Consider the following 15,630-nt stretch of genomic DNA (forward strand, 5'->3'; position numbering starts at 1 on the left):
CCACCATCAAAAATCATATTCGCGATAGGTCAAAAATTTAGTAAATAAAATTTAATTTATCTAATGTACTTTGAGAATAGAAATAGAGTAAAGATTCCTACTGAAAAAAAATCTCGTCACAAAGTTACATAACGAAATTATAATTAAGATATAATTAAGATAAGTAAATGACGTAACAGATTGTTCCAAATCAATACGTGATCTTTTTAAATCATATAATTAAAAAAGTCACATGATATTAGAAATAATTTCATCCATCATGTAATTTTACAGTTATCGAATTTTAAGGAATTGAATGATAAAAATAGAAAAAAAACATCATCATATGACTTTTCAAATTACGTGATTTTAAAAATCTCGTGCTGTGATTTGGAACAATCCGTTACGTGATTTACTTGTCTCAACTTACATGTTTTCGTTATGTAACTTTGCAACGTGATTTTTTTCAGTAGGGATATAGCGTACAATCATTGATACACAATGAACAGTTCCACATATCTGGAAATCGTCCTTGAAATATCGTACGTGTGCGCATTATTTTTACACGTAGCTATGATATGTGTTATGATCGATCTTGAGATCGCCGCAAGTGAACTAACGCATTTAGACTATGTAAGCAAAACGTGGACAGTTTTAAGTGCGTTCATCCAATCGATTTAACCTTTAATAATTTCCATCCTAGTTTTTCCGAATGACTAACACTCCGTCGTAAGATACTCTTGATAATAATAGTGAATGAGAAAATAAGAATAAGAGCAGTATGGAAAATCATTCTTCATGAAAATTAGGAATGCACCGGATTGTAAAATTATCGGATATCCAGGAAGGAAATTTTTCGAGTCGGATATCCGATATTTTCCAGATTTCAGGACAATGTCTAAAAAAAAAGCTGAGTAAAAAAAGGAAAAAAGAGCAAAAAGGAAAAGGGACTCTGTAAGGGAAAAGTAGTAATAATAATAATTATGATTTTAATATTATCATTCGAGTTTGATTATTATCACAAAAGAGAATAACTGTAGAGAAAAAAATTGTAATTTTGCAGCAATATATAAGATATTATAGCATTATGAGTACGCATACTTGTTTATAGAATATTTATATAATAAAAAATCAAGAATTTAATGATATATTATCCAAATATTTATGTTAATAATCGCAAATTTATATCAATTGCAAGGTAATTGAAATTATGTATGCTGTGTCAGTGTATATGTATATATGTATACACACACCCACGTGTCAAGATGACATCATTGTATCTATAGTTGCTTTCATTTACACCGATTTTCGAATAATTCTCATTTGTGACGTCAGTTGAATGCGCGTTCCTTTTGCATTCTGACAAGTAAAATTTAACTGAGTTTTTGGGTGCTTTCCAACAAGCTAGTCGGTACAACACAGTGATCATCTCATCCTTGTTTAACATTGGCGAACAACAAGGACGTAATAATCTACCGTGTCATACCGTGTGTGTCTCTTGTTGGAAGGCATCCTTTATCTACAATCTGCACAAAATCAAGACTGTGCACTTCAGTGAGTCTCGTAAATTCACTTCAAAGTGAGGTTGTGAACCTGAGTTGTCATGTGATAACTTTTTACCAAAGTAAGCAAATAGTGATGTCATTAATCTGAGTATAAAATACTCAGCTCATTTCAGACTCATTTGTGTATAAATGGAAAGCAACTAATAACAACCAACTAATATAAAAATTCTCAGAACCGAATTTCTGCTCGAAATTACGTATATTTGTCGAAGGCTATCGTGTTTGCGCAAAATAAAGTCTGAGTCAGCAAGCGCATTTTAAAAGTTTAAAAAATCTTTCTAAAATTGTTTTTTATTATATCCGTCATTAATCATATCCGTTAATTATACACGAGGTTTTTTTTTATATACGTAATTTCATTTTCTTTCTTTATACAATCTCAGAGATACACAAAGAATCACGGGAAAAAAAGTACTGAATTCAATGCGAGCTTATTGATGAACATGAGACTAGATGTCAAAGCAACGTTGAAAATTTGCGCATCAAGGGTCGCAATCGCGAAGATAGTATATATGATAAGTACGTGCAAGGCGTGACACGATAATTACGGAAAATGAGACACCCGGGAATTCCCGACATTGGCGAACGACAGGAAGGTTGGCGAAAATTGTAGGCGCTGCTAAATACATAATGCAACAAACGGTGTTGCGAAACAAGCGCAACATATGGAAAACTTGCATGCGAGGCTAACTGTCTGGAAATAATGCGATTTAGAGACCCAGTAACAGGAAGTTCGCATCCATCACCGTTTTAATAACTTTATCATTAACAAAATCATCTCGATTTTATTACACTAGAAATATAAATAATTGTTTTCGTGTTTAAAATGGGAATTACATCGTGAAAGAACATATATTTTTCTAATAATACGACTAGTATAATAGCATCAGGTTTGCTGCAAATTAATTAAAAAATGAGATCCGTTACTTCGTCGCGAAGATTTTTCATTCATATTTCTTTTCGAATACAAACAATTGTGACAATTATTCTAGCTCCAACATAATTCAATCTCTTGAAGCAATAACTAATAAATATAATTAATGTTTCATAGATATCGAATTAAAATTCCTTAATTAAAAGAATATTATATTTCCTGAGAGAGAGAGATTATTTGTTTAATCTCTGTGCTACATTATAACTTTGTCCTGTGTATTGGAATATGATGCTAATCAATATATTAACAATAAAACTGAATTGATTATTGAAATATTGCAGCAAACATATATTTGCAACATTTCTCTAAACATAGCAGCAATATTGCAGTAGTATTTTACTTTAGCAGACATAGCAATATTGCAACAAAGTTTTATAAAATATTACAACCTTTTAAAGTAATATTGTTGTAATATTTCATGTTGTAAAGATAGTTATATTAAAATATATTTGGAATAGAATATACGTAATGGATTAATTTGCGAAAAGTAAATTTTCAATAAGAAATAGCTAGCTTAACTTGCGGATATGAAATCGTGATACTTCTGTCTTAAACTGACAGATTTTAATCTTATGATCTTTTCTTGGAATGATGTAATCGCGATTGCTAAACAATTGATAATATTTCAATGCAATTAAATATCGTTAGTAGGTAATCAAAAATGATAAACATATAAAATTAATCGATAAAAAAGATACGATACTCGGCATCGGTCATAAAAAGAGGAATAAAATTACGAGTATTATAAAAAAATCAATTTGAAAACCAGATATTTAATTCTGCACCGGCGTGAAGTTAGCACCTTATTTTGAAAAATTCAAAATTTTATACACAGTTCCGTTTGCGTCCACAATAGTTCGACAGTTCCTGATAGATTTAGCGATAGTTCCGGCCTATAAGGTCGGTATTCATAGTCAGATCTTATATTGAAGACCGTCTTAAGTACAGTCTTATGATGTCATGAACCAATCAGAGGGCCGCATTAGCGACTTAAGACATTACTTAAGACGATCTTAAAATAAGAGCTGACTATGAATACCGGCCTACGTATTTTCAAACAATTTTTCAATCAGAGCGATGGCACCTCACCACAAGAGTAAAGGGCATTCTAAGGATGAATTTGAACATGGAGATAATCCGCGAAACGCAGTTTAAAAAGAGGCCGAAAATTTCACCAAAACCTCATCAAGAACTGTAGAATTCTTCGAAAACAAGAAAATTTCGTGATGAAAGTAAATTTTTTTTAACTTGGGGTGCCAACCGTCAAATTAGATATTTATTAACAAATGTTTAAAAGGATGCTCGAGTGGTCAAATTGTCGGGACTTTGCAGATCAATATAAATTTCCGAATTTACTGAACGGAATAAAAAATCCTTTTATAGGATTAAAGTAGAAATTTGGTGGTGCTGCAATAGACTTTATACTAAAATCGAAAAAAAAGTTAAAAACTTACATTTTTTCAACTCATAAAGCTGTCCTCTGACGTAGATATTTTCCTAATGCAAAAGTTTTATAGCTCTTATGAACAGTGTAGCATTAAGCGTAATACATGCACAAACAATACTGAGTTTATGAAACTAAGATTAAAAGCTTAAAAAAAGATTTATATCGATATACAACTGACGTGTATAGGAACGCTGAGCGAAAACTCGGAATGGTAAACAAAGCAATAATTGTATCTAGCAGTAGATGTTCGATCTTGTAAGAGATGGCGTTGCAATATGTTAAATAAAACCTATTAGGAATTAAATTACTCGAGAACTGTAGAATTTCGTAATAAAAATTAATTTTTGCGATAATTTGCCATGCGAAGTTAGCACTTCATTAAAAAAAATTTTTTTTTAGCTAAATCAGTAAAACTATTGTTAAAACCTATCAGGAATTACAGAATTATGTGGGTGCAAAGGGAACTGTATGTAAAATTTCGGATTTTTTAAAATGGGGTGTCAACGTCACATCGGCTAATTCTACAAAATGTAGAACCGATTTTCTAATGTATGTTACAACCACAGTGCTAATTTGGATTACATTTGATATTCAGTATAAATTATCTTGAATGAATTTTTTTTCAAAAAATTCTGATGCAAAATTAAGTAAAAAACAAAGTCTTTATTGTTATGCTCGTTCGCGAAATCGTCCATTTTTCTTTTTAGATCATTATGATAATTATTCTTCAATATTAAATGGCATATTGTCTAATTTCCAGATAAAATATTCCCTGAAAAGACTTTCGTAGACTTTTTGAAGAACGGAATCATCATCTAGTGAATCAACTTTTCTGGACACACCCAGTGTGTCCAGTCATACTAAATGATTGCGTAACTAATCGGGGAAAAATCGCGAGATAGACGATAATGTAACGTGATATCTTGGTCATTGCAGCTTTTGATAAAGAAATAAGCAAAAAAGCAACCCAATTATCGACGCAAAAGGATATGAACGTAATGAACGCTCCAACGAACAAGTAATCTCCTCTTTCGTAAATATTACATATCTCTGTCAAGAGCCAACAGATGTTCCACGTACAAAAATCTATAAGAAACATCGTGTCTGGTTCAAAATAATTAAAAAAAAACATTGGTTATAAATTAATGTTATTTATTTAAATTTGAATCAATAATATTTAACTTAATACGATAAGATATTTTTCGCATGTATCAGTAACATTATACGAACGTTATTTGCTCTGCGTTATTTAAACAAAAGGGATTACATACACCTAGAGCCATCAGAAATAGCTGCTCATATTCATAAATTTTTTTCTCCGAACGTATTAGAAATATCAAAGTGGAATTTGTACCAATGCTTTATATAAAGTTTAGTCAATAAAATGTAAAATTTATATTAAAAAAAGACTAAAAAACAAGGAAAATAGAGGATGTACTAGTACATCCTCTATCATAGTACATCAGAGGAAGCTTCCTCTGTGTCACTGTCACATAATGTTATCTCCATGCAAATGATTATAATATCAAAAGAAGAAAAAAAATACCAATGAAATTAAAAATAAAATTCTTAGAAAAACAAAATTATTTCATAAATAAATAATAATAAAAACAATTCAATGTATAATTGTATCTCACTACAAGGAATTTTTTACTTATACAAGATTTTCCAAAATACACGACTCAAAATACTATAGTAAGTTTTCGAAAGAAAAAATTTAGTAAAACAGTTATTTGTAAATTTTTATTTTAAACAGTAATTTTTGAGATGGTAAAAACTTAAATCTGACTAATTATAGACTATGTTTGGAAGGCCGCATGTTTATGAGTCATGCATACGGTAATATTAAGGTGTCCCTACACGGTCAACAATATACTGTCAGTATTAACAAATACTGACAATATTATACTGATCGTGTGTAATTAATATTGATGGATTGACATAAAATAATGACAGTGATCTGGATTTTGATTCTCGAGCATCAGTACCACTTTATTAGGATCCTTGTCATAATATACGTCACAATGCAATAGATAATGTACGTAAAACTAAAATGAAATATATTGTCAATAATACTGATCGTGTAAGGTTATAAAGATACTAAACGTATACTGTCAGTTACTGATTCAATAATGTGCTGATCAGATTTACTAATCGTTTAGAAAGTCACCTTTAGTGAGCACTGATAAATACAGATTCAGCGCGTTCACAAATGACCATCTAAACCTAAATATAATCTATAATTGGCCATATTTAAGCCCTTACATCTCAGAAACTATTGCTTAACAATAGTTACAAATAACTTTATTTAATTTTTCAAAAACTTTCTTACTACAGTATTTTGAATCGCAAACTTTAGGAAACTGTATATAAATATCAAGTATACATATCTCAACAGAATTTCCGCAATATGTCAATGAAATTTCTTTGTCAATTAATATTGACGATAAATTACTTCTGACATGTGTTCCAATTAATTTTACTCTTTATTAATTTTAAAAAATTCTTCCATTATCTTCTTTTTTGTTTTGTAGCGATAAAAAAATATCTCGTGGCAAAAGGAAGATGTCTTTCTCCAGTCTATCACTATTGCTGAGACTTGCATGTATACAGAGACTCATTGTATACAGTCGAACAAAATCATCGTTGTATATCTGTTGATTTTGGCTACTTGTATATGAATATCCGGTTTACTTTTAGCACAAACGATCGCTCGTTTATCGTCGCATGACAGACACGTAAATAATACAGACGAGGTGATATTAAATTATGCAACAAACATCGATCAGCGAACAAAAACTACTGAAACTATTTTTCAAATGTGATATAACATACTTTTGCGAACCTGGCACCCGACTTTTTATAAATTAAATTTTTTTATTAAAAAAATTATAGTATTTCGTTTGTAGTAGTTTGTTGTAACAATAAGATATCTCAAAAATTGGCAAAGCTACCTAATTTGTTTATAGTAAATTTGCTGTAACTTTTAAACGGTGCAATTACAAACGACCAGAAAATCACTACAAACAATTCTGAATCAAGGTAATTCTGTCTCACTCAAACGCATACATCTGTCCTTATCTAACATATTGCAACACCATCTTTTGCAAGATCGAACACCTACTGTTAGACACAATTATTGCTTTGTTTACTATTCCGAATTTTCGCTCAACGTTCATATATACGTCATTTGCGGATCGATTTAAATCTTTCCTTTTAAGCTTTTAATCTTAGTTTTATAAACTCAATATTGTTTGTGCTCGTAAAGCGTTGAACTGACGTTTTGTACATACAAGCTATAAAACTTTTGTATTAAGGAAACATCTACGTCAGGCGACAGCTCTACGAGTTAAAAAAATGTAAGTTTTTAACTTTTTCGATTTTAGTATAAAGTCCACTGCAGCACAACCAAGTTTTGCGTCTACTTTAATCCTGTAAAAGGATTTTTTTATTCCGTTCAGTAAATTTGGAGATTTGCAAAATCCCGACAATTTAGTCATTCCAACATCCCCTTAATTTTTCCAATTTTCGCATTATTTTTCTCAAGTTTATATTAGTTTTGTATTAACATTGGTATAATAATATATTCTTTCATTTTCTTATCAACGTTCCATAAAATTTTTATTTTACTAATTATTTTAATTTTACATTGATTTCATACGATTTTTGCTTTACACACAATTACCCGACGCGCGAAATTTTTTCACTTTTGTTTTCTTTTTTACTTTTTGCCAAATACAACATTATCAAATGAAAAATTATTCAATGTGAGAATACATATCTATAGAAGAATATTTATAGTTTGTATTTCCGTGTTTATATTGACTTCAACTTCTTCAAAAATCACATCATAACAATAAATTCCCCTTAAGTGCGCACAATTCCAAACTACTTTCTTCTATATGTACAATTATATACCTACCGGATGCATGGCATTCTAGTTGAATAATTCGGTAAATGTACGAAATATATACAAATTATAGCTGACTTGTAAGATAATGTATCTAGCAAATTTTTTCTTTGATATATATTATTAGTATTATGATAAGATTATATTTCTTCTGGAAATTGAAGAGGAGATAGTGATACCAAGAATACAAAACGGGATTTTACGCGCAATACATTCACAATCATTTATGGATTATTTCTTTCAAGATACTTTTTCCGTGAAGACGCATTTTTATGATAATATATACGATGGCATTAGCTTATTCTGCCATCATGCATCGTCTTTCAAGAGGAAGGAGAAACTATTCGAAAGACGTGATAGTCTCTTATGCAACAATCCTTTATCCTCCAACTGCCAAGAAGACGAATTTTGAGCGTTTGACGGAATTTAATGTGCGACGATTGTACTGTAAGAGAAGGGAAAGGAAGGGAAGGCGAAAAGAGACCTTGGAAATTGTAAGAAACGACCATTGTTGCCAGCCACAATAAGCAAGAGATATCGTAAAGAAAAACAATAGGAAGCAGCAACTGCTCAACTATTATCGTGATATTCACGCCGTCTTCGCAGAAATATATCGAATAACAATTTTCACTGAGCATTATGTTAATTAACGTAATTAGTCGCTAAAAAAATTACGATTGTTTTTTTTCTTGGATCGAAGTATGTCCGTCGTAAAAAAGTGTTGCGATAACGTATAAACACTATTGTGCGGGTCTTTCAAAGTTTTTCAATGTTTAAACGTAATGTTAAACAGTTACTGACAATCATAGATGAAAGATAAATAGACTAATTCACAACTATCACGTCTACTACTCCTCCTAAATATATACTCCAGTACGTATTCCCTCTTTTCCACGTTTATTATTGCTTGCCCTCAACAAAATTTTATCTTCATTCGCGTTTTGTATTATTGAACCATCTCGATATGGTCGCGGACTTTTAAAAGTTAAAAGGGCGAAAGATAATAGGATAAACCTGCATGCGACATAATGCGATTGATTGCAATAACGACAGTTGGAACTATTGGATGACTTTATTGATTGGCAAGTAAACGTAAGAGCACAGGCGTCAATAACAATTAATGAATAAGAATGAAGAAGCGTAAGAAATAAATACGTTTTCCTGCACAACAGAACCATATTTCGATCAATGACTTTTTTTCAAATCAAGTGTATTGTTATTGTAGTCTGCTTTGTTACAATATCGTGATTGCTCTCTACCGTAATTACTATCTAATCAATCAATGATACACGAATCGTTATTTGCAATTGAAGAACAATATTACAGACAATACACGTGGAGAAACGTGTGACACATTATATAGCTCTTGTAATTGTCAGCCTTGGCTTTTTGTTATCATTATGAGTCAGTCGCCAGTGTCATATATTCATATACATGTATGAGAATATACACATATATGCGTGTACTAAAAACTAATCCAGCATACAGATATCTCTCGCTCCAACTCCAATATAATATCGCTGTTTATAATGCGTGTTTCATGTGCCCTGTAATATATCGTTGAATGAAAAGACCATAAATGAAGAGACGTTGCCATTAGACAAGTAATTCAATATTATTGGAATTAATTCAACAATGCAGTTAAAAATCTTGCAAACACGTGGAACCGTAAGCTCTTGTCTAACACCGAATCTCTTTATAGTATACATAAGTTCAATTAGCATGCTGTATGTTATAATTAAATATAAGAAACTAAGAATCGTTAGTCACATACTTGCAAAGCTCTTATTCGACAAACTTAAGGCATATTTTGCTCAGTAAAACTTTAGAAAATTGATGATCTCACCGATTTCAATGACATATGTTGGCAAAGTCATAATCCTCAAGGTTTCAGCCATCGCTCGTTATCCATTAAAAAGTTATTAATAAAATAAGTTTAAGAAATAACGTCTCTTTTCTACTATATAGAAAACAATAATCGCGGAAATTCTTTGTTTTAGAATAAAACTTCTGCTTAAAAAACAATACTTTTCTTTGAAATTATTTTTTATGTAATTTTTGTTTAAAAAAAAAACAGGAAATTTGTAATTTTGTAACATGTTTATGTGAAACGAGATCCATTCCAAACCCCCCTCCCTATATTCAATTAAAGCGGATCTTGGTTTCTAATAATATTTTTGCAATTTCCAGTTCATGCAAACTGCGCATCGATTATTTATCGATCTTGATATACAAACCTAAACTGAAGCTGAAATATGCAATATCACGATTAACAAGCAATTTAATAATAATGATGAACTAATAAGGACTTTAAACATTGTAAAGAATTTATTATAAAAAATATTATTCAAGATCAAAAATTTAAGACTATGTAATTCTTCCTTTTTATATATGATTATAATTTTATGAACGTACAAAGGTTTAGAATCTTTTATGGAAGCCAAGGTAATGTCCCAATGGCAATGGTCGGACACGTCTCAGTATCACGTGAAAAATAATATTTGTTATTCACTTTAACACTTACAAATGAAAATAATTATTATAAAAAAAACTTCTATATTTGTTGATTAATTATAATAAAAAAAAATAGACCAAGTATTGGGTGAGTGCAAAAATTTGTGCCCAATTTATTGTTCAAAATTCAAACAGCTGCTGTTTTTATTAAAAATAAAATAAAATCTAAATCTTATTCTATCTGATGAAAGAATTTAAGAATATGTTTAAATTGTGATGGTTTTGACGGAATTATGAGCAATCGAAGTCTAAATATTCTTTTTATTTAATTCGCAACAATTCAGTAACAAAAAAATCGTGTGTGTGTGTAGGGACATTATAAAAAATGATTTTATAAAAAAAACTTTAAGCTTTTACACTAGAAATTAAAAAAATGTTTACAAATGTTTTTTGGACATGTGACAGGTCCACAAAAGAAGAAAAAACTCCTAGTTTTCTATATGTAAAAATTACAAAACTCACATAAATTAAAAAAATATAGTAATCATTCGAAAGTAGAAATTTCAAGCTCTAAAACTCTTTTTTAAAATTTAAATTTCATTTATTTTTAACAAAATTACAGCTGTTTAAACTTTGAATAATAAATCGGGCACGAATTTTTGCACTCATCCAAAATATAAAATATTTGTGTATGAAAAAAAATTATTAAAAAAGTTTAGGTCTACGATTTGGCAAAATGGTGGCGAGTCGTCAGCAAATTAATTTTTAAATTGATATTTAATAACTAAAAAACAACTAATTCAAATTGATCTTTATATTAATAACATCTTATTTTTGTCAGAAATTATAAGAACAGTTTATTGCGCACTTTGCAAGGTTACGTCCGGACATTGGTACATTGATGACGCATTCTATTATCTACTTATTTAAATATTTCAATTAATAATTGTTATAAAAGTGGGCTGAAATAATTTTTCCTTGTTGAAGAAAGTCCTAAGTTTTCAAATTAATACAAATATTTATAAACAATAAGAATCCTATTGGACCGTACATGTGAAAACACAATCAATAGGAAATAGGAAATAAAAGTCTATAACGGTCGAAGCTGGATCTTTAATGCTTAAACAATTCGATATGAATTTATATATGTATAGGTACTATATTTGTAGTCACTTGAATTGCGCACCAAATTAATTTTTTCGAATTTAACGCAGAGAGAGCCAAACTACTGAAATAATATCACAATTAAATTCTAGGTGCTTTCCAGCAAGAACACAGTCAGACACAGTGTAACACAATGAATCATTACAACCTTGTTGTTTGCCTATGTTAAACACTCTCTGATACTCAATAGGGGCATCTGTTAAAGAGATCTTAATATGCTGGAAATCTGTATAAATAAATTTATTTATTGCGAAAAATATTACCTCGGCCAGGAGTCGAGAATCCGGATCTCTATAGCATTCCGTGCGAGCGTCCTAAGCCTTTAGAGACGACCAAGGCCTTAGTAATATTCTGCGCAATGATCAGTACATACATGTATGGAGACAACGTCTTTCTTTCAGGCCACGTAATATACTTATTGTTTATATTATTGAGAATAATCTATCATTTTTTCATCATTTGGTGATTATGTTGAAATGTCTCCAATACATCCTTAAAATAAATAAAAAATATAAGCAAACAACTGGTGTATAAAACACTGTGTGTATTATTATTAATAATAATTAACAATTACAGAGACGGTTCAATCACAATTTCGAATTTAGATTATTTTTAACTTAAACTAACGAGTTGTAGTGTTAAAATAAAAGCAAAGAATTTTGGCGTGATCTCACTGTTATTTTTCCATCCCAACCGAACGTCGACGATTTTATCTGCTCCAGAAATGGAGGAAACGTTTAAAAAAAAATACTGATAATTGTCCCGATAGAGAACGAAGGAAAATTGCAACGGTCACGCACACGATTACGCGGCCAGGACGTTTGTCTACACGTTTCAAGGACAACAGCGCGCGAAATTGAGTAATCCGCCAGCACCGCCGACGAATTCGCGGAACAGAGCCCCGCTATGTATAACCACCGAGAACACGTGGTCGAATTAAGTATTATTTCGACGCCGCGCCGCGCCGTGCTCTCCAAGTGCGACGGTATTTAAGCGCTGAACGAGGAAGAGCGAGATGAATGCCGTTGTGTAGCTTGACATTAATATAAAATTGAAATTAATATAATTTTCAAGCCTGTTGATTGGCTATGGGATAGAGAAATCCGAAGACCTCTCTGTTCTATACATATTTGTCGTACGACAAAACAAACAAATGAAATAGCACCCTTAGGCCGATATTTCATTTGTGCGTTTTTGTCATACGACACAAATGTGTGCAAGACAGAGAGGTCACCGGATCTCTCTTTCCTATAGCCAATCAACACGCAGGAAAAGCATGTCGTACGACAAAAACGCAAAAATGAAATATCGGTCTTATGCCCAATTTCTTCACTTCCAGAAGTTCCAGATAAGTTGCGGATAACTTTATCCAGGCGATATCTCCATTGTATTCTGGGAGATATCTCATGGATTAAGTTGTTATCCAGAGGTGAAGAAATTGGGTATTAGGCCCAGTTCCACAACTCACGGTTAACTCTTAACCGAGGTTCAACTTATTCATTGTCTCTTTCCAATTCTTGAATTGGAAAGAGATGAGAAACAAATTGAACTTCGGTTAATGCCCAATTTCTTCATCTCTAGATAACTTTATCCAAGAGATATCTCTCAGAATACAATGGAGATATCTCCCGGATAAGATTATCCGCAACTTATCTGAAAGTGAAGAAATTGGGTATAAGAGTTAATCGTGAGTTGTGGAACTGGGCCTTAGTCATTTTAAATTATCACCGTCAGGTTATTACATCTATTTAAGATGTAATAATGACGTCATTTATTTATCCATTCTACGACGTATTTACATCATATACTTATTGACGTCGGATAAATGATCGATTAATTCGAAATGACGATATGTACTACGTTATTAGTTATTAGTGAATAAATTAATAACGTCATTCATTTAAGCCGTTAAAACATGGAAATAATGACGTAAGTATTTATAACGTCGGTTTATACGACGTACGTTATGTGGCTGCAGCGACAAATCTACTTATCATTTTTATGATGACAGGACGTCAAATTCGTCAAATTCGTCAAATTCATCAAGAAAGAGTATAATTAATAATTATCGAAAATACAATACTATAATAGACGACACTATGCTACCTAAAATGTTTTTTTAGTATTACACTAATAACACTGTAAGAATTATATAGGTAGACACCGCATGGTATTGAATCTACACCGATATTTTGTAGAGTGAGTTGATTACTTAGCCTGTTGATTCAAAATCTGCACGTCAACTTTAGCAACTCGATACGATCGAGCGAAAGATCCACACCCTGAACTGCAGACGGCTGCAATAGGAACATTCGGGGCCAATCGGGGCCAATCGGAGCCGTTTCTGGTTTCTCATATTGCCAATTAGAGACACAAATAATAATGCGGCCGCCTTAAATTATTTTCAACTTGCGATAAAGGCGATACACGGCGGAGAGCGGTTAGTTTAGTAGAGCATCTACATGTCCGGCACAACCGTGATTTTAATCTAACCGCGTTAAAAAAAACGCGGTAAAAGATATGTTCTTGTTTAGCGACAATTGAAGCCTGGTTTTTTTCCCACACCAATTTAAGTTCTGACTGGTATACACTGATGTAGTAAGTTAGAGTGAGACAGGCTATAGCTTGTTTCACTCTATAACAAATTGCACTAGTTCAGAACTAGTTCTGCGAAAAAGAACAAAGAAAAGGGTGTTAAAACCATTATCTACAATGTAATACATATCTACACGTATATATATGTATAAGCGTAGTGCTTTTAATTGTAAGAATTGACCAAGCACGGTCGAATATTTGTCTCATATATTCAAGCGTGATCGATTAATTCTTACAACTTACAACTACGCTGCAAGATATCGTAGAATGGGCTTTATGGCGTTGTTATCATGCACGCGCATCGCTTCCGCTTTACTTACCACAAAGATGAAATTAAATATGAAGAGCAGATACTTGATCACTCCCATTCCACAACCCATTTTTTTTGGTCGGTCTTGCAATACGAATGCTGCGATGTGAAGAAACCGCTCTGAGCGAGGACGAGAAACTGAAACGAAATCACACGTGACACGGACACACAACAAAACAATCTGTGACTATACGGTTTAACCGTCCGACTCCAACAGAAATTACATTCAACTATTCAAGCGATGCTCCGCGCAGCGCCAGCAAGCGCCAGTAATACCAGTATGACGGCGCGGCGGCCGCACGAAACCATCCGAAGTTGACCGAAGGCGATTCGCAGTCGGCACTGGCGGCACTGTCGGCAGTAGGCAGTCGAGTCACAGTCACTAGAGCACTTTGGAGTACTTCAGAGAGTGGCAAGCCAACTCATTTAGGGGCTGTGCACAATGGCAGGAATAAGGAATAATGATTTCAATCTATCAGAAACCGTGTATTCCAATGTATTTGATTTCTGATAGGTTAGGTTAGGGAGATTAGCCGTTGCTTCGTATCATTGGAATCCTGTTTTCTGATTGGTTGCAGAGCGTCGTAGACGCAAATCGGATACAGGGTGAATCCAGCATATGTCTTTGGCTGTTACTTTATTTTGAAGCGCCTCTATGTCCACAAAATGCGGACGTTGAACTAAGTAGCCAATGTCAATGATCTGGTCGGTAATGTCCACGATTTTTTGGTTGTATTCTTCGCTATGTTCACGAATTTTGGTCCGTTAAATATACAAAATTGTAAGTTGCTTGTAACAAGACTTATTACAAGCGCCGACAAATTGATTGTCTTTGTCTATCGAACGGACCGAAATTCATGGATATAGCGAAGAATATAACCACAAAATCATGGACATTGGCCACATAGTTCAATGTCCACATTTTATGGACATAGAAGCGCTTCAAAATAAAGTAATATAAAGTCACTAGAATAACTAAGTACCGCGACCTGCCGCTATTTTGGCTCCATAACACGCGGTTATTCAAAACTTCAGCCTCTTTCGCTGCGGTTTTTGCAATTTTCAACACAGCATTTTGGCCCCAAATGCTAATTCAGTAAATTTTCTCATCGCGATACTTTGTTAATTTAGTGAAGAGGAAAATATATGAGGGACAATGATCAGATGATAACAGAATTATTTAAACATTCTTTTCTTTCATAGTATATGATTCTACAAAAACATACAATCATACATCTTGTACAAAAGTCTTCATTTTCAGTATCGATTTCT

General features: G+C 32.3%; 1 protein-coding gene across 2 annotated transcripts in view; it reads right to left on the reverse strand.

Annotated features, from left to right (window-relative positions):
- The window catches only part of Tspan6 (tetraspanin 6), a 22,411-nt gene extending 7,744 nt beyond the window's left edge, over nt 1-14,667 (reverse strand). The window contains exons 1-2 of one of the 2 annotated variants that reach the window (XM_018522409.1): nt 14,583-14,667; nt 14,369-14,496 (exon numbers count right to left, since the gene is read on the reverse strand). In XM_018522409.1, the coding sequence (XP_018377911.1) occupies nt 14,369-14,428 (60 nt within the window). In that variant the 5' untranslated portion in view covers nt 14,429-14,496; nt 14,583-14,667. The other variant, XM_018522408.1, reaches the window with a different exon arrangement.
- Between the last annotated feature and the right edge of the window lie 963 nt (nt 14,668-15,630).

Source organism: Trachymyrmex cornetzi, unplaced genomic scaffold (genome assembly GCF_001594075.2).
Source record: "Trachymyrmex cornetzi isolate Tcor2-1 unplaced genomic scaffold, Tcor1.1 scaffold1307, whole genome shotgun sequence".
Taxonomy (NCBI): domain Eukaryota; kingdom Metazoa; phylum Arthropoda; class Insecta; order Hymenoptera; family Formicidae; genus Trachymyrmex; species Trachymyrmex cornetzi.